This window comes from Hypanus sabinus, chromosome 23 (genome assembly GCF_030144855.1).
Source record: "Hypanus sabinus isolate sHypSab1 chromosome 23, sHypSab1.hap1, whole genome shotgun sequence".
NCBI lineage: Eukaryota > Metazoa > Chordata > Chondrichthyes > Myliobatiformes > Dasyatidae > Hypanus > Hypanus sabinus.
In genome coordinates this window covers 45,303,602-45,331,050 of record NC_082728.1, presented here as the reverse complement: position 1 = coordinate 45,331,050, position 27,449 = coordinate 45,303,602, and the positions used below count along the sequence as shown (strand labels likewise).

At 40.1% G+C, this 27,449-nt stretch overlaps 1 protein-coding gene across 8 annotated transcripts in view; it reads left to right on the top strand.

The window, feature by feature from the left end:
- LOC132380171 (myosin-16) overlaps window positions 1–27,449 on the top strand; it is a 310,593-nt gene that overhangs the window by 241,973 nt on the left and 41,171 nt on the right. For all 8 annotated transcript variants that reach the window (XM_059948830.1, XM_059948832.1, XM_059948831.1 and 5 more), the window contains 3 exons: window positions 1,425–1,542; window positions 4,886–5,013; window positions 13,031–13,227. In XM_059948830.1, the coding sequence (XP_059804813.1) occupies window positions 1,425–1,542; window positions 4,886–5,013; window positions 13,031–13,227 (443 nt within the window). The remainder of the gene's footprint in view (window positions 1–1,424; window positions 1,543–4,885; window positions 5,014–13,030; window positions 13,228–27,449) is intronic.

Genomic DNA, 27,449 nt, shown 5'->3' with positions numbered 1-27,449 from the left:
ATAACTCGGGTCTTTAAGTCCTAGCAACATCCTTGTAGATTTTCCCTGCACTCTTTTAATCCATTGATATGGTTTTTGTAGGTAGGTGACCAGACCTGCACACATTACTCCATATTAGGTGGTACCTACAACTTTAACATAACATCCTAATTCCTGTACTCAGTACTTGGTTTTATGAAGGCCAGTGTGCCAAAAGTGTTCTTTTTGACCTTGTCTACCCGAGACACCACTTACAAGAAATTATGGGCTGTGTTCCCAGATCTCTTTGTTCCATTGCACACCTCACTGCCCTACTGTGTAAATCCTATCCTGTGTTGTCCTCGCAAAGTGCAATACCTGACAATCCCAGCTGGTCCAGATCTTGCTGCAAACTTTGATAGCCCTCTTTGCTGTCCAATATACCCCCAAATCTTGGTGTCATTCACAAATTTGCTTTGTTAATATTATGATATAATCACTTGGGTTAATTGTGAGGGATTAATTGTTTTCCATTTCTGTCACTGAAAGAAGTCAGGAGAGTGGGCTTGAGAGGGAAATGGATCAGCCATGATGAAATGGTGGAACAGACTTGATGGCCAAATGACCTAATTTCCCTCCCAAGTCATTTATCATGTTTAGACACAACCATCTCGAATTTCTTCATATATTTTGGATGAGATATCAAACACGCTGATGGACATTTGATAAATGAAGTCAACAGTCAAATTTGTTATATGTACAAATATCTGTACGCACAAATGTAATGAAAAAATTACCAACAGTAACACAAGAGCAGAGCATCAGATACAAAACATTAAAAAGAAAAGCATAAATTAGCAACATAAATTATGCAAATTTACATGGGAAGTAACACAATTATAATAAAAAAGAAACAAAGTCCATGGCAATGCAAAGTTGTCAGATTCTTGCTGTACTGAAGAAGCCACACTACACCATGGTGTGATTTATACCACCAGAAATCCTAGATACACTGAATACTTAATTAGGAAAAACCATCCTTTGGCATTGACATTTCTAACCTTGGTGCCAAAATTCACCAGAATTAACAATTTAAATGTTTTCTTTTTAAAACATACAACAACATCTACTTACTGGGTCCTAAGCTCCTAATTGGAGCTTAGGCCGTTAATGACCCCCTGTCTACTGACCATTGTCCACTAAAGTCACTGGTATGGTTGGAGTTCATCAGCACCTCTGCTATCCATTGCATTCACAGTACCAGGATTTGGTATAAACAGCTTCACTAGAGTCCTGTTAGCTGGCCTTAACCGTTTCCACTTCTCCCAGGGGAGACGGAGGGCTGGACTTCTTTTTGCTATCTCTCTCAAAAGTCATGCTTATTGTGTTTTAGTCCATCACTGTGAGTGCTGTTGTAGAACTGATTGCAGGCAGCCCTGAGGTTTGTGGTGTTCTTCTGTGTCCAGGTGGCTAGTGATGCACAGATTCGAAAGCTCGAAGATTTATTGTCGGAAGCCACTTCCCGAAATGAGGATTTGCAGCGTTCTCTCACTGAGCAGAGCCTTGGCAAAACACGGCTGACAGGTATGGGTGAAGTATTTATTACAATAGAGATAGAGTTCTTTAATTGGGTTATATTCTGAGGGTAAGTTAATAATAAATCTTTTTGGTTTCTGGGGAATATTTTGAACCCGTTAACCCTGGGGGTGGAGTTATCACTTTGTCCATAAGAGTGAATATTTCATCGAAAATATGCTTGAAAATGCAGTTCAATTCCTATGAGCAAATATATAAAATTCTTTCTTCCTTTGCATATAGTAAGATATTTTTCTCCAAGTTTTCTTGATACGTTTTATTATGAAAAGCTTGCAAATTTCTCGATCTTTATTTTAAAACTGCTGAATGTTAATTCAGAAAAATACCTTAGCTTTTAATCCAATTTATATACACTAAACCTTTTTGAAATTAAGTCATTGTTGATACAAAGAAGTTACACCTAATGTGCAGTGAATACAGTAGATTCAGGTTAATTGGAGCAGCTGCTTATTGGAACACTAACACTAATTGAGAAAATAGCCAGGATTCCCTTTGTTTAATTGGGACACTATACTGATTAGTTGGGACAGGAGACTGTTTCTGAACAGTCTCTAACTAGTGTCAGTCACGGTCACTTGTGTGACCATGCTTAGAGTGAACAGTTTTTATTTTTAAATAGTGTCAGTTGTGTGTGCTTGTGTTCAAAAAGCAGTGATTTTTATCACTGACAGAGAAACAAGCAGTAAGACAGTCCAGAACTGTTCTGCACACTGTGATTTCAAGCATTCAGACTTAGAGAGGCTAGAAATGGCTGGGAGTGAAAGTGAAATGATTTCACTACTTTAGCAAGTTAGGAACTAGAAAGAATTTGAAGATATCAACAATCACCTTAAATGTGACAATGATAGTGAAGATTTGGATACAATTGTCAAAAATGGTAAGAAGGTAGTCCATTATTTACACTAGAATTACAATCAAAAGAACAGAGCAGGGTACACTGAAAGAATTCCTCTGTCAATAACTATTAGAAACTAATACACAGTTTTATAGCAACACACATAAAATGCTGAAGGAACTCAGCAGGCCAGGCAGCATCTATGGAAAAGACTACAGTCAGCATTTCACATACTAATCCTTCATCGGTAGAGTACTGTAGTAGCATTGACGGTGTTCTAATTTGTCTTGTATGTCATTGAATACATAACTTTTTACTCGCATAAATGATAGTTTGTCTTTTTTATACCTTTTCAGCTATTTCCATCAAACTTTGGCTAATTGGGGAAGCCGCTTAATTGGGCCAAAATATACTGCTTAGATTTGCCTCAATTAACCAGAACCTACTGAACATGGAATGCACTGCCTGAGAAAATGGTGGAAGCAAAGCTGCTGACAGCATTTAGGAAGTGTGCAGAAGTGTATTTGAACTGTCTAAGCGTATAAGGCAAGGGGCAAGTGTGAAGTGATGGGATTAATATGGATGGGTGCCCACTATTTGTTGTGGAGTTGGGCTGAATGGCCTGCTTACATACTGTATGATTCTACACTCTGGCCAATTTGTTAGGTACAGGAGTGGAACCCAGTGCAGTCTACTGCTGCTGTAGCACATGCGTTTCAAAGATTAATGTGTTGTGCGTTCAGAGATGCTCTTCCACACACCATTATAACGTGTGAGTTACTGTCGGCTTCCAGTCAAGTTGAACTAATCTGACTATTCTTTTCTGACCTCCATCATTAACGAAGTGTTTCTGCCCATGGACCTGTTGCTCACTGGACATTTCTTGTTTCTCACACAATTCTCTGTAAAATCTAGAGACTTTTGTGTATGAAAATCCCAGGAGATCAGTAGTTTCTCAGATGCTCTCACTACCCCATTTGGCACCATCAATCATTCCACGATCAAAGTAACTTAAATCACATTTCTTCCCCATTCTGATGTCTAGTCTGAACAACTACTGAACCTCTTGACCACATCTGCATATTTTTGTGCATTGAGATGCTACTACATGATTGGCTGATTAGATATTTGCGTTCATGAGCAAGTGTACCTAATGAAGTGACCACTGAATATATACATCTATGAATGACCCTGTAGCTATGAAAAGTAAAGACCTCACCAAATGAGCACCATCAAGACTATATCATCATTTTAAATGGAATATGATAGATTTCAGCAAATTCTTTTATTGTGAGTCAAAGTAGCAGATCAGTAACACAGAAAAACCCCTCTGGGTAAGATTCCTTGATGCCTGAAGATTATAATGGCATTATTAGTATGAACAAGCCAAACCTCTACCCTCTATCTCCAATAACCAGAAAAATGTTACTGCCATGTTGAATGCTATTTCCTTTTTTTCACAAGGCTAATGAGAAAGTAGGTTAATGAGATGTGGATCTGATCATTCATTTTAGTTTAACAACTTCATACTGAGAATTGGGGCTTTGCTAACTTGCTGTATTCATTTGCTGCAGAAACACCTGGGCCTGTCCGCTACTAAATCCTGGATAAAAATTATTAGATTTGGTAGTATTTCATTGGCATTAGCTCTTAGCCTGATCGTATATTTGTTACTGAGCCTCATCCAGGGCCCAACAACAAAGGGCGAAAACAGCTTTTACTTTAGGAATAATGTTCATAGTGAGCCCTAACCCTAACCCTACCTGGATAGAGCAAACGTATTACAATTATTCTTAACTCACAGTAGGGTAGTGGTTAGCACACTGCTTTACAGCACCAGCGACCTGAGTTCAATTCCCAGCACTGCATGGGTTTCCTCCAGGTGCCTCACTTCCCTCCCACAGTCCAAAGACGTACCAGTTGGTAAGTGAATTGGTCCTTGCATATTGTCCCATGATTAGGCTAGGATTAAATTGCGGGATTGCTGGTCAGTGTGGTTTATAGAGCCAGAAGGGCCTATTTCACACTGTATCTCAATAAATAAAATACTGGATGTGCTGAGTAGGACTCCTCAAGAGATAGGAGATAATCAGTGTTTCCTGTACATACCCCTTGGAGCTAAAAACAGAAGCTGTGACTGTTCAACTTAAAAAGTTAGTAGAGAGAACGTATAGACAGAAAATGAAGGAGAGAAATTAAACAAAGATTAATATCAAATGAGAATTAATGGGTCCAGCAATCTACAGTTTATTTAATGGAAAACAATTCAAATGATATGAAGAGTGTCTGAGAGGGATATTGGAAATGACAGAAGAATTGTTTGAATAGCTGAGATAATGACAAGAAGTGGAAGTACTCCAGGCAATGCCAATTGTTCTTGAAAAGGAGGGATCTGAAGGAGAGGAAGGTAACCAAAGTCCCAAAACCACCAGGGAAGCTAAGCTGACTAAACTTATCTGCTTTAGATGGTAATTCTGGTGATATCTATTGTTTCAGCTGAAAATAATGATTTGACTCGCCAGCTAGAAGAGGCGGAGAACAAAATAGGTCAACTGAACAGATCAAGGGTCATCCTGACATCACAAGTTGAAGACTTGAAAAAGCAGATTGACGAAGAATCAAAGGTAAATAAAGGGTTGTGAATAGTGAGTGGATATTTATTGATTATTTCAGGATTACTCAATCCAATCAGTTTCCTGCATTTTTCTTCTAAGTGTAAATATACACATGCCAAAGTAAGAGCATTTATTTATTTACTTATTTATACTTTTTTTAATTTTAGAGATTGAACAGACCCTTCTGGACTACTAAGCCATGCCACCCAGCAACCCACCAATTTAAAACTAGCCTAATCACAAGGCAACTTGATGTGCTTTTTATTAAAGTAGACAACAATCTTCCAGAGTTGAAGTCATTGCAATAATAATCATCCCCAGATAATCTCATTAATTCCACAAATCTCACATCTACATGAACTTCATAGCATTCAAAGTGATTTTGGTTTAGACTATTTGCAATTACATTTGATAGTACTGATTCTCTTATGTTCTGTGCCTACAATGACCTAATTTCAAGTTAGTGCCTTCTGAATGATTTCACAAGCTCACCAGGTAAATTGCAGAAAGACCATTTTTGTTTGTATCATAAAGGATTGGGACAGGCTGTTTTCTGACTGAGGTGTACTTAGTAAGTGGGAGGCCTTCAAAAGTGAAGTTTTTAGAGTACAAAGTTTGTATGCACCTGTCAGAATAAAAGCTAATGGTTACAAGTGTAAGGTACCTTGGTTTTCATGCGATATTGAGGGCAAGAGAAAAGAAGGTGCATTGCAGGTGTTAGCAGGTAGGAACAAATAAGAAGTCAAGAGGGCTAAAAAAAGGCATGGAGTTGCCCTAGCAGACAAGGTTATTGAGAATCCTACAGATATGTTAAGAGCAAAAGGATTGCAAGGGACAAAATTGGTTCACTGGAAGATCAGAATTGTAATCCATGTGTGGAGTCAAAAGAGATAAGGGAGGTCTTAAATACATTTTTGCATCTGTATTTACTCGGGAGTCTTTAGAGGTGAGGAAAGCAACAGCAAGGTCATAGACCCGATACAGATTACAAAGGAGGAGGAGTTTGCTGTCTTGAGGCAAATTATAGTGGATAATCTTAAGGGCTAGACAAAGTATTCCCTTGCACCCTATGGGAAACAAGTGTACGAATTGTAGGGGCCCTAGCAGAGATACTTAAATCATCCTTAACAACAGGTGAGGGAGGTATTGGATGATTGGAGGATAACCAATGTTGTTCCAGCTTTAAGAAAGGCTTTAAAATAAACCAGGAAATTATAGGCCATCGAGCCTGACATCAGACATCATTATCATGATGTGCCATGTCACATGACGTGGGCGATCATGGTCTATGAGCATGATTATTCTTGGCAAATTCTACGGATGTGGTGTGCCATTGCCTCTGGGCAGTGTCTTTACAAGAGACAGCTATTGTCAATACTTGTTGGAGATTGTCTGCCTGGCATCAGTGGTTGCATAACTAACAAATGATATGCACTGGGTGCTCATACAGCCATCCACTACCTACTCCAATGACTTCTCGTAGGAGGGCTTAGCAGGTGCTACACCTTGAGTAAGGGTGATTGCAGGCTAGTGGAGGAAAGGAATCCCTTATACCTCCATTGGTAGAGACGTATACCCTTCCTGCCACCTGAAACTAATATCAGTGGTTTGAAAGTTATTGGAAGGGATATATGAGTATTTGGATAGACAGGGACTGATTAGGGAAAGTCAGCATGGCTTTGTGCATGGTATGTTGTGTCTAAATCAATCTTATAGAGTTTTCTGAGGAAGTTACCAGGAAGGTTGATAAAGGCAAGGCAATGAATGTTATCTACTTGGACTTTAGCAAGGCATTTAACAAGGTCCCTCATGGGAGGTTGGTCAGGAAGGTTTAGTCACTTGGCATTCAAGATAAGGTAGTAAATTGGGTTAGAGATTGGCTTTGTGGGAGAAGGCAGAGAGTGGTCATAAATGGTTGTGTCTCTGACTAGTGGAATGTTGCAGGGATCAGTACTGCATCCATTGTAGTTTGTTATCTTTTGTCAATGATCTGGATGATAATGTGATTAATTGAATCGGCAAATTTGCAGATGACACCAAGATTGGGGGTGTAGTGGGCAAACAAGGAAGACTGTCAAAGGTTGCAGCATGATCTGGATCAGCTAGTAAAATGGGCTGAAAAGTGGCAGGTGGAATTCAATGCAGACAAATGCGAGATGTTGCACTTCGATAGGACCAAGCGGGGTAGGTCTCACACAGGGAACGGTAGGGGACTGAGCAGTGTAGGAGAACAAAGGAATCTGGGAATACAGGTCCATAATTCACTGAAAGTGGAGTCAAAGGGTCATAAGGAAAGCTTTAGGCATATAGGCCTTCATAAATCAAACTATTGAGTACAGGAAATGGGAAACCATGTTGAAGTTGGATAACACACTGGTGAGTCCTAATTTGGAGTATTGTGTGCAAATTTGGTCACCTCTCTACAGGAAAGTTGTAAATAAGGTTGAGAGAGTACAGAGAAAATTTATAAGATGTTGCCAGGATTGGATGACCAGAGTTATAAGGAAAGACTAAATATTTTAGGACTTTATTCCTTGGAACATAGAAGACTGAGAGGTGATTTGATACAGGTACACAAAATTAAGAGGGGTATAGAAAGGATTTTTCCATTCTTTTTCCATTGAGATTGGCTGGGACTACAACTAGGGGCCATGGACTAAGGATGAAAGGTGAAATGTTTAAAGGTGAACATGAGGGAAAACTTCTTCTGTCAAAGGGTCGTGAGAGAGTGGAATGAGCTACCAGCACTAGTGGTGCACATGAGCTCAATTTGAACGTTTAAGAGAAGTTTAGATAGGTACATGGATGGCAGAGGTATCTAGGGCTACGGTCTAGTGCAGGTCCTCGGGAGTAAGCAGTTTAAGTGGTTTGACATTGACTAAATGGGCTGAAGGGTCTGTTTCTGTGGCATTCGATGACTCTATGACACATTTGGTGTTGTATCTCCTTGTGGGTTCTTAATTATTTTGTAATTTTTCTGATCTTTCAGTTACAGTCAAGTATACATTAATTTTTGTGCTGCCGCAGTGCAAATGTTGGCCAAATTTACCTCGCAAAAAGTTTGCATCTTCCTGAGAGATACACCACACATTCAGTGTTGTTAAAAATTAAGTAAGAAATAATGACTTGTAAGAAATATACAATTACGGTGGATTCTGGTTAATGGAGCTATCAGTTAATTGGGGCAGCTGCTTCTTTGGAATAACTCTTAAAGAACAAAAACTAATCGAGGGAATCTTGGCTATTTTCTTCATTTATTTGGGACACTCTGCCACTTTATTGGGACGGGAAACTGTTGCTGGACAGTTTCTAATTAGTGTCAGTTGTTTGTGTTCAAAAAGCAGTGATTTTTGTCACTGTTAGTTGGCAAGAAACAAGCAGTAAGGAAATTCAGAACTGTTTTGCTCACTGTGGTTTCAAGCATTCAGGCTTGGGGATGCTAGAAATGGCTGGGAGTGAAAATGAAATTATTTCACTACTTCAAGTTAGGAACTAAGAATTTGAAGGTATCAACCATCTTAAATGTTACAATGAAAATGAAGATATGAGGATGCAATTGCAAGTATTGCATGAATGCAGTCCATTATCTGCACTAGGTGTTTGTGCTGATATTGTCAATCAAAAGAGTCCAGCGGCGTTTATTCCCCTGTTGATAACTATTAGGATTTAATATAAATATATAATGTATTACTCAGTTAAATGGTAGTTTGTCTTTTTTTATACCTTTTTAACTATTTCCATGGAACTTTGGCTAATTAGAGCAGCCATTTAATTGTGCAAAAACCCATTGGTTCGTATATGTTCCAATAAACCAAAATCCACGTTTTCCCTTACCTATTCCAGTCTTGGCCTGAAATCAACTGGAGTGAAATAGTTTCCAGCTACTTTCCTGGAAGTGAACAGTATTGAATGTCTCAAGTTGTTCGAGTGCCGAAATGGAGAAGCCTGAATACTGAGCTTGATTCGTCCTCAGATTCAGGAACTCAGCAAGGTTTCCAGGACCCAGCTACAGTGTGTCTGAGTGGTCCCTGTCATGAACGGCAGGAGCCAAGAGTGTAAATCCAGGAAGGGCTCTTGCTCCTGCCAAATGGATGAAAGTCACATCCCCAGTGCTTTAAGGAAGGTCTTCAATTTCCCTGTTACTGGGGTGAGAAGTGCATATTGCCCAAAGCTGTAGAGAGTTTACATCACTACAGACCTTGTGGTGTAAATTTCTTAGAGTCATAGAGCACCATAGCACAGAAACAAGCTAACTGGCCCAGGCAACCTGTGTTGATCTGTTTTTCTGCCTAGTCTCACACCTGGATCATAGTCCTTCACATTCCTCTCTAACATGGAGTTCTATTAAATGTTGCAGCTGAACCCGTATCCATAACTTCCATTGTTCACACTCACACAACACTCTGAGTGAAGTTCCCCTTAAATCGTTCACCTATCACTATAAACTTCTGTCCTCTAGTTCAAAACTCACCCAACTAAGGAAAAAAAGCCTGCATGTATTTACCCTATCTATTCCCCTCATAACTTTATAAACCTCCATAAGATCTTCCCTCACTCTCCTACACACCAGAGAATAAGGTCCTAGCCTTTTCAATCTTTCACTATAAACTCAGGTCCTCAGGTCTTGGCAACATATTTGTAAATTTTCTCTGCAGTCTTTCAATTTTATTGATAACTTTTTCTGTAGATAGGTAACCAGAACTGCACACAATACTCCAAATTTGGCCTCAATAACATCTCGTACAACGTTAACATAACATACCAACTCCTCTACTCAGTACTCTGATTTATGTAGGTGAATGTGCTACAAACTCTCTGTGACCGTATCTACCTGTACAACGTCGTTGCATCAATAAAGTCATTGGAGAAAAGTACTGGTAAATACAAAGCAGCTTCTTTATTCCTCAAAACAAGGTACAGTAGGTATCATATAGAGAAACCTTCAGCCCAAAGGTTTGGCCAGCCCAACGTGGCACTCGATATTTTATGTGTCAAACGTCAAAGGACAACTTCATATTTACAATGTATGGACAATGCTTTCTTTGAAACCACATGCAACCTCCACATCTCCCGATTCACATCCACACCACAGACATCCAAATGAATTTTAATCAGCATTGTCTGGTTTTAGAGCTTGTTCAGAGCTGCACTCCAAATTAAATCCACAATCCATATTCAGATGTGAAGACTGGTAGCCAAAGTCAGTTGCTAAATGCAACTGTCTTAAATCCAAAAATCACTCTTAACAACACTACGCTCAAGGAATGATGGGTCCTAGTCCTTCAGTGCCCTTCTGTTCACTGTGCAAGTCCCCCCCCCCCCAATTTATCCTCCCAAATTGTAACATGTCACTTTTGTTTGCATAAAATCCCGACTTGCATTTTTCAGCCCTTTTTACCCAACTGGTCCAGATCCCATTGCAAGCTTTGAAAGTCTTCCTCACCGTCTACTACACCCCAATCTTGGTGTCATCTACATATTTGCTAATCCAGTTTACCACATTTTCAAGTAAATTATTAACATTAATGATGAACAACAATGGACCCAGCTCTGATCCCTTTGGCAGACCATTAGTCACAGGCCTCCAATCAGACAGACAACTATCTACTACCACTCTGTCTTCTCCCAGCTTCTGGACCAGTCTCTTTGTCCATGTGGACAATGACCATTGTCTTCATCAACCTTCTCGTAATCTTCAGAAAAACTATATAAGATTGGTTAGACGTGACCTAACATGGAGAGAACCATGTTGACTATCCCTAATCAGGTACCGTTTATCCAAATACCTGAAGTGGCATGCAAAAATTTTGGGCACCCGTGGTCAAAATTTCTGTTACTGTGAATAGTTAAGTGAGTAGAAGATTAAAGTGCTGCAAAGTTTTCAGGTCATGTAAAAATTTCCTACTCAAAGCAACGGTTGGTCCACGTAGCATTAAAAAAGGAAATTAGAGGGAACATGTGTGGGTCTTCAATCTCCATACCTTCTCCATGATGGCAGTAATAAGAAGAGGGCCCAAGTTGGATGGTGAGGGTCATCAGTGATGGATGTCACCTTCTTAAGGCACTGTCTCTTAAAGATGTCCTCAGTGATTCTGCCTGTGGTGGAGGTGGCGGAGTTTACAACTCTCTGCAGCTTCTTGTGATGAGCATTGGAACTTCCAAACCAGGCTACGATGCCACTGGTCAGAATGCTTCCATCGTACATCTATAGAAACTTGAAAGAGTCTGTGGTGTCTTACCAAATCTCCTCAAACTCCAAAGGAAGTAAAGCCAGTGGCATGTCTTCTTTATGATTGTGTCAATGTTTTGGTCTCAGACCTTCTGAGTTGTTATCACTCAGGAACTTGAAGATATCCATCATTAACACCCCTCCATGAAGACAGGTTTCCTGATTTCCCCATCCTAAAGTCCATCATCTTGTGACACCACTCAACCAGCTAATTCACCTCACTCAGGGCTGTATACTGCATACATACTTTGATAACAAGTATACATTGAATCTTAGAATGTTTGTTTCTTTAAAAATAAGTCAAACTAATAGTTCGGCAGTCATATAGCTGCATAGGTCCAACTCAGATGTTTGTGCTGTTAAATTACTGATCATTGTGGGAGCCATAATGTCATATTTATGCAAGTGATTAATGATTGCAAGACCAGGGGAAGCTTTGTAGTGTAGCAGTAAGCTGTGAGTGGTAAGCTTAACACTATTACAGCACCAGTGACCTGGGTTCAATTCCCGCTGCTGTCTGTAAGTGTACATTTCCTCCTGGTGTTCCAATTTCCTCCCATATTCCAAACATGTTTAATAGGTTAATTGGCACGTGGGTATAATTGGACTTGGGGCAAATTGGCCTGTTACCGTGCTGAATCTCTAAATAAAAATTATATAAGTAACGCATAGATAAATAAAGGACAGTGTTGTGTTGAGTGGGTAATTGGAAAGCTATTTAATTCAAGACAGGTTGGAAAGACATTAATCTTTTGCATTCCAGTACTAGCATGTTAAGAATGGAGGCACCCACCCCACATAACTTTTGGAAGATAGGTGCCAAAGTTTTTGATCTGTACTACAGAATCCAGAGGGCCAATATTTGAGTTTCTTTGCAGCAATATTGCAGTGTAATATCTCTTTGGTTTGTCTGGTTCCATTCGAAATACTGAAGAGAAGTTACGTGGTCAGTCTAGAAGTTTCAATCATGGCTCCCACTGGTGCAGGGATTACAATCCATGCGTTTCACTCTGCATCTTAACAGGTTCAAGGTGAGAGTTATAACTAGAGCAAGTAGCATAAAGCTGATTACTTGAATGGAAACTGCAAAGATGTTGGACTGTTGCTGAACATGAGTACATGGTTCCAATCAGAGATAACAGGAAACTGCCTGACCTTCAGCTTCCAATCCAGGTAGCAGTGGAGCCATGGAACACTGAACCTGTAACAAAATTTTGATTTGTTTGTAGTATGAAGCCCCTTTCTCTATCCAACAGCTTTCTTTATGCCAGCAATAAATCATTTCATTTCCAAGAATGAAGTAATTTAATCTCTTATTATACCATCCTTACCACAAATATGCATTATCCTTAAAGGCTGCACGTTAGAACAGCAATGAAATTAAAGATAAGAACAGTAGAACATTTAAAAAAAAAATGAGAAGCAGACAAAGGGCACAGAGCCCATCGACACACACAAAATGCTGGAGGAACTCAACAGGCCAGGCAGCATCTATGGAAATGAACAAACAGTCAATTCTTCAGGCCGAGACCATTCACCAGGACATCAGCCCATGAAGCCTGCCCCACCATTCAGTAAAATCAAGACATCATCTCATTTGCACCAATCTCCCATATCCATCAATGCCCAGTTTTAAAAAAATTATCTCTTTTCACTTTAAATATCACCTCCTTCCCTATGACATAGCCTCCAAAATCCTCCAGGGTAGGGAATTCCAGGGACTCAGCACCCTCAACAAGGTCATTGAAACAGTGTCTCGGTTTCACTGTGCCTAAGTATTTGATCTTCTTTCTTTAGTTGAAGAGCACGATGGCCACAAGCCTCTCAAGTGTCAAGCAGGACAACGAGCTGCTGAAGGAGCAAGTTGAGGAGGAGCAGGAGAGTAAATCTGAACTGCAGAGGCTCATTTCCAAACTAAACAGTGAGGTCACCCACTGGCGGACACGCTATGAAACTGATGCCATTCAGAGAACTGATGAGCTTGAGGAGTCCAAGTAAGCAACTGGTTTGTTATCAGATATGCTAGAAATCAGCTCATTTGCCTATGGGCAACTGTAATGGTCTCTGGTGTAAAGCATAACCTTTTCAATGAAATTCTCTGCATCTCGGGAACACTTACATTAACAACCGTAATGTGGAGACAGATTTGATCATCCAGTAACACAGAAGACACTGATTGTGAATGGGTACATTAACTACTTAAAAATGAACAGAGAAGCTAGCTAAACAAGTGCTCATCTAAACTACACAAGACCACAATACTGAACATTCAGTCACCCTTTAACTTAACATGTACTCTATTAAATCTCCCCTAATTATAAGACCGAAGAACTATGGAAATTACAAACAAATAATTAACTAACCAAACATGGGGGGGAGGGGAGGGGAGGGGGGGGGTGCATCTATCTCTTTCTCAGTGGTCGTGACTTCAGCCTGAAGTGGCCCCTGGATACAAAAGAAAGAGGCCAAGCCTCCCAAGGTGTCCCTATACCACCCCCCCCCCCCCAAAGGAGCCCGTGATTTGGCAACAATTTGAAGGTCAGTATTGCTGAGTCACTTAGTTTAGTAAAACTCCGATAATCTGCAACCAGTTGTTTGGGAAATAATGATTCAACCTCAGGAGTGTTGATGCCCATGCCCCGTTAAACACACAGGAACTATGGTTCCTGCACTTTCTTTAACTCACTGGAGCGTTGGTTCCTGCACTCCATTTAACACCCAGGGACTCCAGGTTCTGCACTCCCTTTAACACACTGAGGCCCCAGTTCCTGTAAACCCTTTAACACAGAGGAACTCTGGTTCCCCCTGTCTGTTAAAGGTTTAATGAAACTTTACTGTAATTTTGAAGGGTACTGTGAGGTCAACTGCAAATGACTAGATCATTGGTAATAACTACTGCTCCTGCTGGGTTTTCTTTCAGATACTTAACTATTCATAAAATATAATTAAAAAAAAACTCCAGCTCTTTCAGTTTACTTAAATAATGGAATCCCAATAAATTAGTGATCTCTACTTATTTGATATCCTCTTTGCTAGGTAAGGGTTACAGAAATTAGAATAGCTGATTTAAGATTTGTTTGGCCTGTACATTAATCCCATGTTATATGTCTGTGAAAAATAAAATATGTGTGACTGCTTAGACAGACTCTTGGGAATGTGAAGGTTTTTGGTTTATGATATTGTGATTGGGATTTTGTGAAAATGTTGTGTTTACCAGCTTGCTTCTCTTTTTTCTTAAGAGCCCTTACTGACCTTGTGAAATTCCTCACAGTACATTAAAGCATAACACACACATTGAATACATATGTTCTGTATGTGGTATATTCTGATATCCAGAAAGATCAAAATTGGCACTTAGTCTCGGGACTGGGGATACATTTTCTAAGAGTGTAGTGAGGATAAGCTCCACTATCTATTAACTGCTACCAATGCCATGAGTGTCATATAGCCTGTGACAGCTAAGAACAATTCCTCATCTTCACATATGGCTTAGTTACTACACCTAGTGAAACAGTTTCTACTGATAGGAGAAGGAGCAAAGGCAGGATACAGGTACCTTGTAACCTGTTGCTTCAGGAAGCTGGGACTCACCAGCTGTGGTCAGCAACTCATCTAGGAGAAGGAAATCTCTGATCTCAAACCTCCACTGCCTTGTGACTGTACCCACTCACGTCGAAGGCTTCAGGAGTAAATCCAGAGCTGGAGAAGTTTAAGCAGTCCAAAATTGAGTTCAGTGCTGACTGGCAACTCCTGCGATGCTGCTGGTGTCATGCTGTTTCGGTCTCACCGATCCTTTGGATTCGTCAACTGCATGGAGATGAGGACAATAATTTGCTCTCCATATCATAAAACCCTGGCTCGTGTAATGACTGATTGTAGACAGCTAAGCCATAACGTCCATAGTTGACCTTTACTAATGAAGGCCCCAGGCCAATACCATCCTGAATACTTAAAGCTTCATGTTCACCAATGCAATATGCCTCTTCTTTGAAACCACAGCACATGTTGCCCTAAATAACATGGGACTTTATCCAGCCCCTGGTTGGGACAAAAAGGCAAAATGAATTTTTAAAAAAAGAAAATCCTGTGTCTGAGTGTGTTACTGCTGTCTTCAGGCTTTCACTATGTCAGAAGCTTAACCAAGCAGAATCTCTTGGATATCTCTTCATTCAGTAATTTCAGATGATTAGATTTCAAAACCATATCACCAGGGTGCAGTAACATTCAAGAACAATACCTTAAGAGTTGTGCCAAATTCTTCATGTAGAAAAATATTTCTAGGACCTCTCAGAGGTGTGAGAAATGCAGTGGTTAGCAAAAGAACGGGCTTAAAAGTGAAAAGAAATTAGGTCAAGGGACAAACAAAGGAAAATCTGCAGATGCTGGAAATCCAAGCAAAATGCTTGTATTTTAAGCAGCATCTTTAAAAAAGGAAAGGAAAAGATTTAAAGAGAGTTCCAGAGGAAGGGTTTCAGGCTGAAGGCTTGAGATGAAGTGTTGGGCTGGAGGAGGTTGGGTGTAATTGGATTAATGTATTGAGGCCATGGACAAATCAGATATCCTGGTGATCATTTGGGTCTATGCAGGATGGGTGAGTATAATTGCTGAGGATGGGCAGAGTGGGTTTTTGGGAGTTTGGCATAATCAATGAAGTGTTCAACTCTAAAATATGTGGAAGTGCCAGTGAGAAGTGAAGTGGTGTTGTAAGAAACAATGTAAAAGTTCTTTGTTACAGTAGAGGGTTAAAGTTGGCTTTAGTTTAGAGTACAAGACTTGCAAATACCAATTACCTGATTCATACAGTCAAATACAGGCAGCCCCAGTACTTGTCCTAAACTGCCCAGATTTTTAAAAATGTCAGGTTTCCACATCAACCTTAAATGTTTCAGCTTGTGTTCTGCCCACAAATATTAAATCCAAACCATTGATCCTACCACAAGCTGAATATTTTAGTTTGCTGACTGTTGCTGGTCAAATAAAAGGTGGTGAGGATCTGGCATGTAGAAAAGAGACTGAAAATCTGGCTGAATGGTGCCACAACAACTTCTCACTCAATGTCAGCAAAACCAGAGCTGATTATTGACTAAAGCTGGAGATTCGTGATCCAATCCTCCTTAGAGGATTGGAGGTTGAATGGATCGGTAACTTTAAATTCCTTGGCTGTATTGTATCAGAGGATCTGCCCTGGGACCAGCATGTACAGTGGTGCTAGAAAGTTTGTAAACCGTGTTGAATTTTCTCTACTTCTGCATAAATATGACCTAAAATGTAATCAGATCTTTACACAAGTCCTAAAGCTAGATAGAGAAACCAATTAAATAAATAACACAAAAAAAATATACTCTCTCCAGCATCTTCTCTCTTCATCTCCTGCCAAACAAAGACACAGCTGACATTCCAAAATACCCATTATCTCTACTATAACCGAAACACTGCTTCTACAGAAAGACATTATGCTAGCAGTGAAACCTTTCCCAGGGTGTTACATGTTAAGCTTCAGGTGAAGGACTGCTACCCTGGCATTCTGCTGTAAATGTCTTGATACAATTTTGAATGCATTGTTCCCTCAACGATTGCAAAATGTCCAGGTCCGGAGGCAGCAAAGCAGCCCCAAACCATGTTTCTTCCACCATGCTTCACAGTTGTTATGAAGTTTTGGTGTTGATGTGCAGTGGTCTTTTTCCTCCAAGCATAGATATGTGTATTTCTGCCAGAAGAGTTCAACTTTTGTCTAATCTGCCCACAGGATATTGTTCCAGATGTGTTGTTGAACATCCAGCTGGTCTTTGCAAACTTGAGACATGCAACAATGTTTTACTTTTGGAGAGCAGTAGTTTCCTCCATGGTGTCCTTCCATGAACACCATTCTTGTTCTGTGCTTTTGTTATAGTGGACACATGAACAGCGATTTAGCAAATTCTAGAGATGTTGATATCGTTGGGTTCTTCTTCACCTCCTTCAGCATTGCACATCGTACTCATGGTGTGATCTTTGCAGGATACCCATTCCTAGGGAGAGTAGCAACAGTACTGAGCTTCCCCCATTTGGAGACAATCTCTTTTACTGTGGAGTGATGAACATCTTTCTTAAGAAGTGCAGGCTTTGTCAGTATCTTTTGTGTGTCTTTCTTATAGGGAAGAGAACCTCTACAACCCATACCTCCAATCTCATCTCATTCATCAGATCACCTGACTCCAATTAGCTTTTGTAAAAGGCATTGCCCCAGAGGTTCACATACTTTTTTGAACCTAGACTATGATTGCTTAAATGGTGTACTCAGTATTGATAAGAAAAAGTACACTTGTTTGTGTTATCAGTTTAGACAGATTGCTGAGACTATTATTGTGACAGATGAAGATCAGACCATATTTTATGAGTAACTAATGCAGATTATCAGGTAATTGAAAAGGGTTCACAAACGTTTTCTTGCAACTAGTAAGCATCATCACAAAGAAGGCATGACAGCAGCTCTACTTCCTTAGAAGTGTGCACAGCTTTGGTATATCATCTGAAACCTTGACAGACTTCTATAGATGCACAGTGGAGAGTAAACTGACTGGTTGCATCAGAGCCTGGTATGGAAACTTCAATGTCCAAGAATAGAAAAGGCCACAAAGAATGGTGAAACAGCCTGGTCCAAAAAAGGCAAAGACCTCCATTCTAATGTGCACATATATGAGGGGTGATTGATAAGTTTGTGGCCTAAGGTAGAGGGAGATGAGTTATTAACTTCAAACTTTCTGCATAATCACTCAAGGAGTTGACCTGCATGTGCATGCAATGAGAGTTGTATAACTCATCTCCTTCTACCTTAGGCCAGAACTTATCAATCAACCCTCGTACATGGATCACTGCCACAAGAAGGCAGCATCCAGGCCATGCTCTCTTCTCCATTGTGGAGGTATAGGAGCCCCAGGTCTCACACAACCAGGTTCAGAAGCAGTTATCTCCCTTTAACCATCAGGCTCCTAATCCAACACAGATAATTTCACTGACTACAATGCTGAACTGATTCCACAGCCTATGGCCTCACTTTCAAGGACGCTACAACTCACGTTCTCAGTATTATTTATTTATCTATATCTGTACAATTTGTCTTTTTTTGCACATTGGTAGTTTATTAGTTGTTTGTGTTTTTATATTGATTATTCTGTATTTCTCTGTTCTACTGTGAATACCTGCAAGAAAATTATTCTCAAGGTAGTTTATGGTGACATATACATACTTCAAAAATAAATTTATTTAAACTTTGAACCTTCTTCCCAGAGCAGAGTCCAACAAAACCTAGAGATGTTCCCCTCATTTTTTAAAACTTTAGCCCCAAAGATTTAATGAATAAAACCATCCATCCTCAAGAAGGAATGACGAAAGTGTTGATAAAGAAGAATACTTGTGGGAATGATAGTAGTTCCTTGAAGACTACCGTTTAAAAAACACTAATGTTCCCAGCATTTAGGTTGTACGTACTGAAAATGTTTTCTTCCTTTTTAAGAGTGGCAGTGGAATAGAAGTTTCTTTTTGGCAGTGAAAAGGATATCCCAACATTTTACTTCCAATGATTCCATTTGGAACAACTCCTACAATCAAGAGCTTCCTTCAGCAGATTGCTCCATTGCACCATCTCCTCTTAGTCACGTCTTTCAGATTTACACTGTGAAGTGTCACCAAGGCGGCTCCTTAGATCAAAGTGGTTAGCTGCACTGACTGTGTCCGTTGTTAGGATAAGACATTGCACAGATTGTTCTGGTTTTCATGATCAAAGAAACACTCTGAACAAAAGCTTGGCTGCCTTCCACAATATGCTGAAAGTAAATCCTCTTGTGATATTTTTGCACATATATCGAGCATCTTTTTTTAACTCCTCCTTTCACCACAACTTACAAGCAAATGTTTGCAAATTTTGGAAGAGTTTTTCTTCAAGGTGATCTATCACATAAGGAAACTCGTGTTCAGTGGAATCAAAACAACCTGTTGTTCAATACGTCCCTCCAGGTAGAGACAGAGTTACACTAAAAAGGTTACAATCAAAAAGTTGACAGGCCGAAAGCTAAAGCTCGATACAAAGTTAGGGCATACACTTAGCAAGAGGATCAATAGGTGTTATGTTTCCTTACAACATTGGAGGCCATTTTGACCCACTGGGACTACTCTGGCTCTTAGACCAATTCATCCCACATTCTTGTTAACAACTCCCCTCCCTTTCTGCTGGAATCTACATTAAGCCACACAGTGGTCCAAATCACCAACGTATGATGGTCCATGAACCCGTAACCCTGCATGTCTTAGACGTGTGGGAGGAAACCAGAACCCTCAGAGGAAATCTGTGTAGTTTCAGGAAATTCATACCAACTCTGTGTAGGCAGCATCGGGAGTCAGGGCTTTTCACTATTGTGCCATGAGTATTCATATTCCTCACCATACTTTTTTTTTGGAAAAGTTACTCAATTTTTATTATAGTATATGTCTCCTCATTACTTCCCCCTGAGTCCCCTCCTCCTTCCCTTTCTTCTATGGTCCATTCTCTTCTCCTATAAGATTCCTTCTTCTCCGGTCCTTGACCTTTCCCACCCACCTGGCTATAACCTTCCAGCAGGCCACCTTCTATCCTGGCATCTTCCCCCTTCCTTCCCAACCTTGAAGAAGGGTCTCAGCATGAAACATTGACTGTTTATTCATTTCCCTAGATGCTGCCTGATCTGCTGAGTTCCTCTAGTATTTTGACAGACAGACAGACAGACGTACTTTATTGATCCCGAGGGTTTAAGTAGTGCCTTTCAAAACCTTTAGACACTACAACATGTTGATGGCTAATAAGATGCTTTCTGATGTGTGATAACCGTTGATTTAGAATTTATTGGCTGTCGTATTCCTTGTATTACAACAGTTTGGGACAGTAAAGTCCAATGTACTGACATATTCTGTATCCATGAGAGTTGGCTAAAGGCTAAGTATTGAGCAGGACACCAGGAAGATTCCTCCTGTAGATGATTTTGTGGAATGTTTAACATTCATCTACAGTTTCAAATGCCAACTGAAAGATGACCAACCCAAAAGTATCATAATGCCACCCTGAATTACATGCTCATGTCTATTCCTCAGACTGACTGTTGTGAGTAAGTGATCCCGCTGAGCCAAGAAGTCATGGAAATAGAATATAGACATTTAAAAGTACATGGCAGGGAAACATGCCTGCAATCCGTTCGGTATGCCCCACCACTTCACCTTAATTGTAAATAGACATTTTCTCCGTGGGAATTCATCCAGACATTTTATCTTCCTGATATCTCCTCAAAGCATTTGTTCCTGCAAGTAATCACCCTCAATTCTTCTGCCTCTGATTATTCTCAAGTTCCTCAGTTTGATTGTACTTTGAAAATATTCTTGTGATGTGTGACCTCAAGAATTTCACACTGTAAACTGTAAGCTGTTCCATGTCTACCTTCAAGCTAATTCTCATATGATCGTCGCTGCTTTATGTCTTGGGCAACACATGCACTCTGTTTTTCTTATAGTTCAAACAATTTGCTGTTAGTTTTTGCAAAGTAGCCAGTCAACAACTTGATTTGTTTGTGGTTTATGTTCTGTAGCCTGGAGCCACATGACTCTTGTTCTTAGTGTTTACTTTCTCTTTTTTTTAAAGAACAGCCATCGTTCAAACCATTACCAAACTTTCCTGTTTAGTCTGTACTGCAAGATAAAGGGAGCAGCCTTGGGCCGCTCAGCCAGCCCCAAAAGCCTGTCCCATATTTCAATGTGATCAAGATTGATCTACCACAGTTGTCATCACCTTTCTGTGCCAGTTCCCCATAGTCTTCAATTCCCATATCATTCATAAACTTGTCTACTTCTTTAAATACCCCCAATGATCCAGCCTCCACCACCTTCCTGGGTAGAGAATCACTGCCCTCGGTGAGAACAAGTTGCTATGGTAACTATGTACCTTTGTTTTAGACCCTCCCACTAGAGGACTGAAGAGATGTTTGAAGGATTTGTTCACATCGGCGTTGAAGAAATTACCAGTTCTAGACATCTCTGAGCCACAATAACAAAGCGGAGAAGAAGCACTCAGAATGGCATCAAGCATCTCAAGTAAATCCGCTGGGGACAGAGGTCCTGTATGAGAGGTGGAAAGAGTGCACCAACTCACCTGTCCACTGTCTGTGGATGAGTCTCTGATCTCAGCCACTACAACACCAGAGTAGAAGCAAGTCCTCCTCAGTCCTGAGGGACTGCTAAAGAGAAAAAAAATTATAATTGTAAATACCTGTTGCATTCAGAATGCAATGGAATAGAATCCAAATATATGTAACCAATCCTCATACTTTGATTCCTAAGACACGAAGAAAAGTGACACTAAGCTAATTTTATCAATTAAAAAAGAGGCAAAGCAGAAGTTGTATCCACTCTGAGTGCCAATCCATCAGTAGAGGTACTTGACAATCAGTGGATAGAGATTTGTGGTCTATGAAGAGGTTTTGTTATTCTGGGTCTCTGCTTTGGAGAAGGAGTAAATAATTCCAATTAAACAATGATAGCCGATACTAGAAGCAGCACATATGGCCCGAAATGGTTTCTGAGTGAGGACATTGATAGAAATGAGTAGATGCTCTACTCTTAAGGTCCCCTCACTGTGACCCAGATTGGCCAAGGATTCCTGTCTATGTTTGTAAGTTCACCTGCTGCAGGTCTGAATGATTTTTATGTGCTGAGGGCAGTATTGTATTAACCTGGACAACAGTTTTTTTCAAAAGTGTTGTTTCCTTAATTTTTTTGTTTATGATAGACCACTTGAAGCTGAATGCAAACATAATTTCAGACTACTTGTATCACATAAGAATTTGGAGAAACAAGTAATTAAATTTTATTGATTATAAGGTTTTAATTCCATAACAGTGCTGCAACTTTGCAATAGTTCAAATAAGCTAAAAATGTTTTGTTGGTGCTTTATATTTGTACTCGGTGTCTGAGGCTTTTTGCTTAAGTGTCCAACAATAATCAGCCAGCATTGATGGACTCCGGTTGCCCTGATACGATTTTTCCATGACTGCAATTTCCTGGTGAAACCTTTCACAATGCTCGTCACTGACAGTGGCAAGATTTGCAGGGAAGTAAGTCTAAATGGGAATGCAGGAAATGAAACTTTAGTGACACGTCGCACTTCATGGTTTTGTATGCTTGAAGCATGTTGTCAACCAGCTGCATGCAGTTTGGTGCTCTGGAGTAGCCAAGAAAATTTTCAACAACATCCTTGAATGCCTTCCATGTGATTTTCTCTGGTCCCACTAGAAATCCTTCAAGTTGCCTGTCATTGATGGCCCATTTGATTTGTGGACCAACAAAATGCTGTTCTTAATCTTGGGATCATTTATTCTGGGAAACATCTGTCTCAAATATCAAAATCCTTAATGGAAAATTTTGTGCCTGGTGACGGCAGATTTCATCCTTGCACTCTTGAACCCGTTAATTCTCCTTTTGCCTCTAACAAACTGAAGTCTCTGACCAGGTCACTTAACTCAAATTGAGTAATCAAATGAGGGTCACTCATCAAGGATGGTTCAAAATCTGTGTCAGTATCAGTGTCGTTTTCCATTGCTGGTGCATCATGACAGCTTTGTCTGGATCTTCTAGACTCCAGGTCTCTGGTGCCTTTGTTACTAGAAGACTATTCTCATGATTGAAGAGAGATTGGGCTATTCAATGGATTTCTTGTTTTTAATAGAGAAACCAGACACACTGGTCAGTCTTGTTACATGATCATTCTGCTCTCATCATATCAGCAGGACAGCCAATGGCATTGGCTTCCTCTGAGCCAAGCTCTAAAATTGACAGCACATGTTGTGCAACAAATGTGAGGAGCCCAGGCTTTGCCTTGGTCGCCACTTTTACACCCAATGTAGAACTCATCGCCTTTCTTAGCAAGGGGAGTCATTGAGATTTAAGCGTATACTTGCCAAAAATATTACAGTAAGTATTGCAACATTGGAGAGATATTTTGCTATCACAAATATTCCTGAAAATAAAGTTACTTTATTATAATCAGTACGCACAATATGCTATGTATGTAGAACATGCCCATCAACAGGATCGCAAACTGATATACATGTTAGAGGAGTGCATAAAACGGTGTGTGCATGATGCTTTTATAGCTTTTCTAAAACCTGGCCAGCCATGCAGCATCCTCCCTGTCTAATCATGCCTGGACAAGATAGAAAACTTTTCAGCTTACATTGTGGGCAACATTTTAATTGACTTGAATTATGAACTGAAATAAAATATGAAGGTGATTTTTTTTTAAATGGTGTATGATAGGGAAATTTCACGATGATTTTCATGATCAGCAGCCCAAAATTCATAAGATGCACCCAGAGGTATTCATGAGGCAACATTTTTGTTGTCCAGTGTTATTAACCTTTGGGGAATAAGGTTCTTAATGTAATCTCTTTAAACACATCTGATACCTAAAAGACTATCAACTGCTGGGTTCTTGTTGGTAGTATTCTTACAGAGTCAGATCCTGGTATGACATTTCCACATAAGTATTCATTGTGACTTCTATTTCCATATATAAACACTAAAAATAGAAATACTTCTCATCAGGAGAAATGGTAGAGTCATAGAGTCAAGCACCATGGAAACAGTCTCTCCATCTGACCAAATTTACGCTAGTCATGTATTTACTTAATAAAATTACCTCATTAAAGGAGCAGAAAAAATTCAGGCAGAAAGACCCTATATTTGACTAACATTTTTGTAGACTCAGGGCACAGAAACACCTTTTGGTTCATTGCATCCATAGCAACCATCATACATGCATCTGTACAAATTTCATTTACAGCTCTTGGCCTGTAGCATTCTGTGCCTTGGTAATTTAACTTTGATCTCGATTTTTCATCATTGTTGTGAGAGTGCAGCCTCACCACCGCTCAGGTAGTGTACTCCAGATTCCAACCAACCACCAGTGACTGGTTCTTGCTGCAAAGCTCTTGCCCCTTACCCAAAACTGCTGCCCTCTTGTTTTAGCCATTTCTGCTGTGGGGAAAAGTTTGATACAGTCTGCTCTATGAATGCCCATCATAACTTTGGATATTTCTTTCGGGAGCTCCCCCTCCCTCCACCGGAACAAACTCTTTCTCCAACGTAAACAAACCCAGTATTTCCAGTCACTCATTACACAAGATTTCTACTGCAGACCCAGTGAATCTCCTCTACATCCTCTTCACCTTTCTTAATAAGTTGTGGATTACCACAAAATTCAGCATGTTTAACAACATAGTCCAACTGTGAAATATTGAATCATGGGGAGTCCATTTGGAGTATTTAGAATATAAGTTAGAGGAACAGAATTAGACCACTCATCCCATTGAGTTTGATCTGCCATACAATAATGGTTGATATTTTTCCTCTCCTGTGTAGCCACTCCTCGACCCGTCCACACTATAAAACCCTTGATCCAATGCCTCTTTGCTACTTGCCTTTCCTACTGTTTCTGTGCCTTGCTCAAATATTCTCCTTTTCAAGCCACAAGTAGATATTGTAAGCTAGTTCCATATGACCCATATCCCTCGACACCTTTCCTATCCATTTTTCATATAGAGGTCCTAGCCATCAGTGTCCAGATGCTAATATGCATATATGCTGTTCTATAAAACCAACATTAACTAATTCCACTTTCTACAAGTGGCCCAACTAGAGCTTTATAAAGATTTAGCATAGCCATTCATCCCATCGAGTCTGCTCTGCTATTTGATGATGGTTGATATATTTTCCCTTTCAACCCCATCCTTTTGGCTTCTCCCCATAACCTTTGACCCCATACACATTAAATACCTTCTGCTTTAAATATACCCAATGACGGCCTCTACAGCCATCTGTGGCAGTGAATTCCTCAGATTCACCTCCCTCTGGCAAAAGAAATTCCTCCTCATCTCTGTCCTACTATTTGAAGGCTATGCCCTCTGGTCCTAGGCTCACCCGCCATCGGAAACAACATCTCCATATCCACTCTATTTAAACCTTTCAATATTCCGTAGGCTTCAATGAGATTCTTCCCTCATCCTTCTAAACAGTCAGTACAGGGCCAGAGCCATCAAACGCTCTTCACACGTTAACCCTTTCAGTCCTGGGATCATTCTCATCAACTTCCTCTCTAATTATTTTTTAGATATGGGGTCCAAACCTGCTCACAATATTCCAAATGTGATCTGACCAATGCCTTATAAAGCCTCAGCATTATGTGGTTACATGTACACTCCAATCCTCTCAAAATGAATGTTAATACTGCATTTGAATTCCAAGGATCAGCTTTACTTGCCATGTATTAGGAATTTCCTGTAGTGTGTTGGCCTGACATGGAATAAAAGACAAAAGCATTCAACAATTATAAGAAAGAATTATATAAAGAATAAACCTAGAGGTTAAAATGTGGATATGAACAAAATGTGCACAAATACATGAATACCAGCATATATTTCCAATGTAAACAATTTTATAAAAAGTGTTCTGAAGTGTTTACAGTGCAGTGACTGAGGTAGTAGATAGAGCAGGTGGGATGGGATAGCTAAATGGAATGACTTGCCAGGTTAACTGCCTGAGGATGAAACTTTGAAGATGGTGTGATATTTATAGCTGTACAGTGCTTTTAAAAGGGAGCTTTCAGAAAAGGCGGTTTGCTGGGTGGGTGGTGTCTGTGATGATTTTTCTTCCCGCTTTTTTCTGGATACATACAAGTCCTGCAGTGATGGTAGATTGCAGCCTTTTCAGCTGTCCTGACAGCTCACCGTAGGTTCTGTATATTGTGAGAGGATGCTGCCCCAAACCAGATAGTAATGGCTGATGTGAAGTCGCTCCCTCTGATGGCAGTGCAGAATTACACTGGTATGTTCTGGGGAAGATGGAATTTTGCCAACTATCACGAGGAGTAAATCTGACCAGTCTTTTAGTTAGTAAATGAGATAAGGTTCTCCCACGTGAGACCCTGTGAAATAAAGTTCCCCAGGACCTGAACACTGGAATGATACTAAACTACAGAGTTGTTAATGATGGTGGGTGGAAGGGAGGCACATTTCTCCTGAAGTTGATGTGTATCTCCACGGTTTTGAGGCTATTCAGCTCCAGGCTGTAGTATTCACATCAGGACACTCATTTGTTTACTTTCTGGTGGTACTTAGATTTGTTGCCTCTGGCAACAAACACTGTCACTGTCCAGTGACAGTGTTGTCATCTACAAACTTTATCAGCTTAACTGATTATCACTAGAGATGCAGTCACTGGTGCTGTGGTCATTCCTTTCTACTGGCTCAACCTCCAAGTTAACCTTTAGGAAATCCTGCATTAGGTCTCCTAAGTCCCTTTGCACTGTCTCCCCATTCAGAAAGTAATCTATACCTTTATTCCATACACCAAAGTGCATGACCATACTCTTCCTTACTCTGTATTCCATTTTCCGCTTCTTTGCCCATTCTCCTAATCTGTCCAAGTGTTTCTGCAGATTCCCTGCTTCTACAACACTACCTGCCCCTCCACTCATCAGCAATATTGGCCACAAAACCATCAATCCTGTTATCCAGATCATTAACATGTAACATTAAAACAAACAGAAGCAACACAGACCCCTGCAGTAAGAGGCAATCCCAATATGGACCCTACGGAACACCGTTACTCACCAGCGGACAACCAGTAAAAGGCCCCCTTTATTTGCACTCTGTCTTCTGCTAGCCAGCTGATATTCTGTCCATACTAGTATCTTTATAATACCATGGACTCTTGTTTAGCAACCTGAAGTGTTGCACCTTGCCACAGGCTTTCTGAAAATCCCAGTTAAAAAAATCCTCCATCTCTCCTTTGTTTATTCTGCTTATTACTTCCTCAAAGAATTCCAACAAATTTATCAGACAAGAAATCCTCTTATAAAAACAATGTTGACTTTGGCATATTTTATAATTTGTTTCCAAGTATCCTAAAACCTGATCCTTATTAATGGTCTTTAACATCTTGCCCAGCACTGAAGTCAGGCTACCTGGCCTACAACTTCTTGACTTTTGCCTCCCTCCTTTGCTAAAGTGTGGAGTGACATTTCTGATTTTCCAATCCTCCACATTCCAGAATCTAGTTATTGAAAGATCAGTACTAATGGCTCCTTAATCTCTTTAGATACCACCGTCAGAACTTTGGGCTGTAGTCCATCTGATCCAGGTGACTTATCTACCTTCAAATCTTT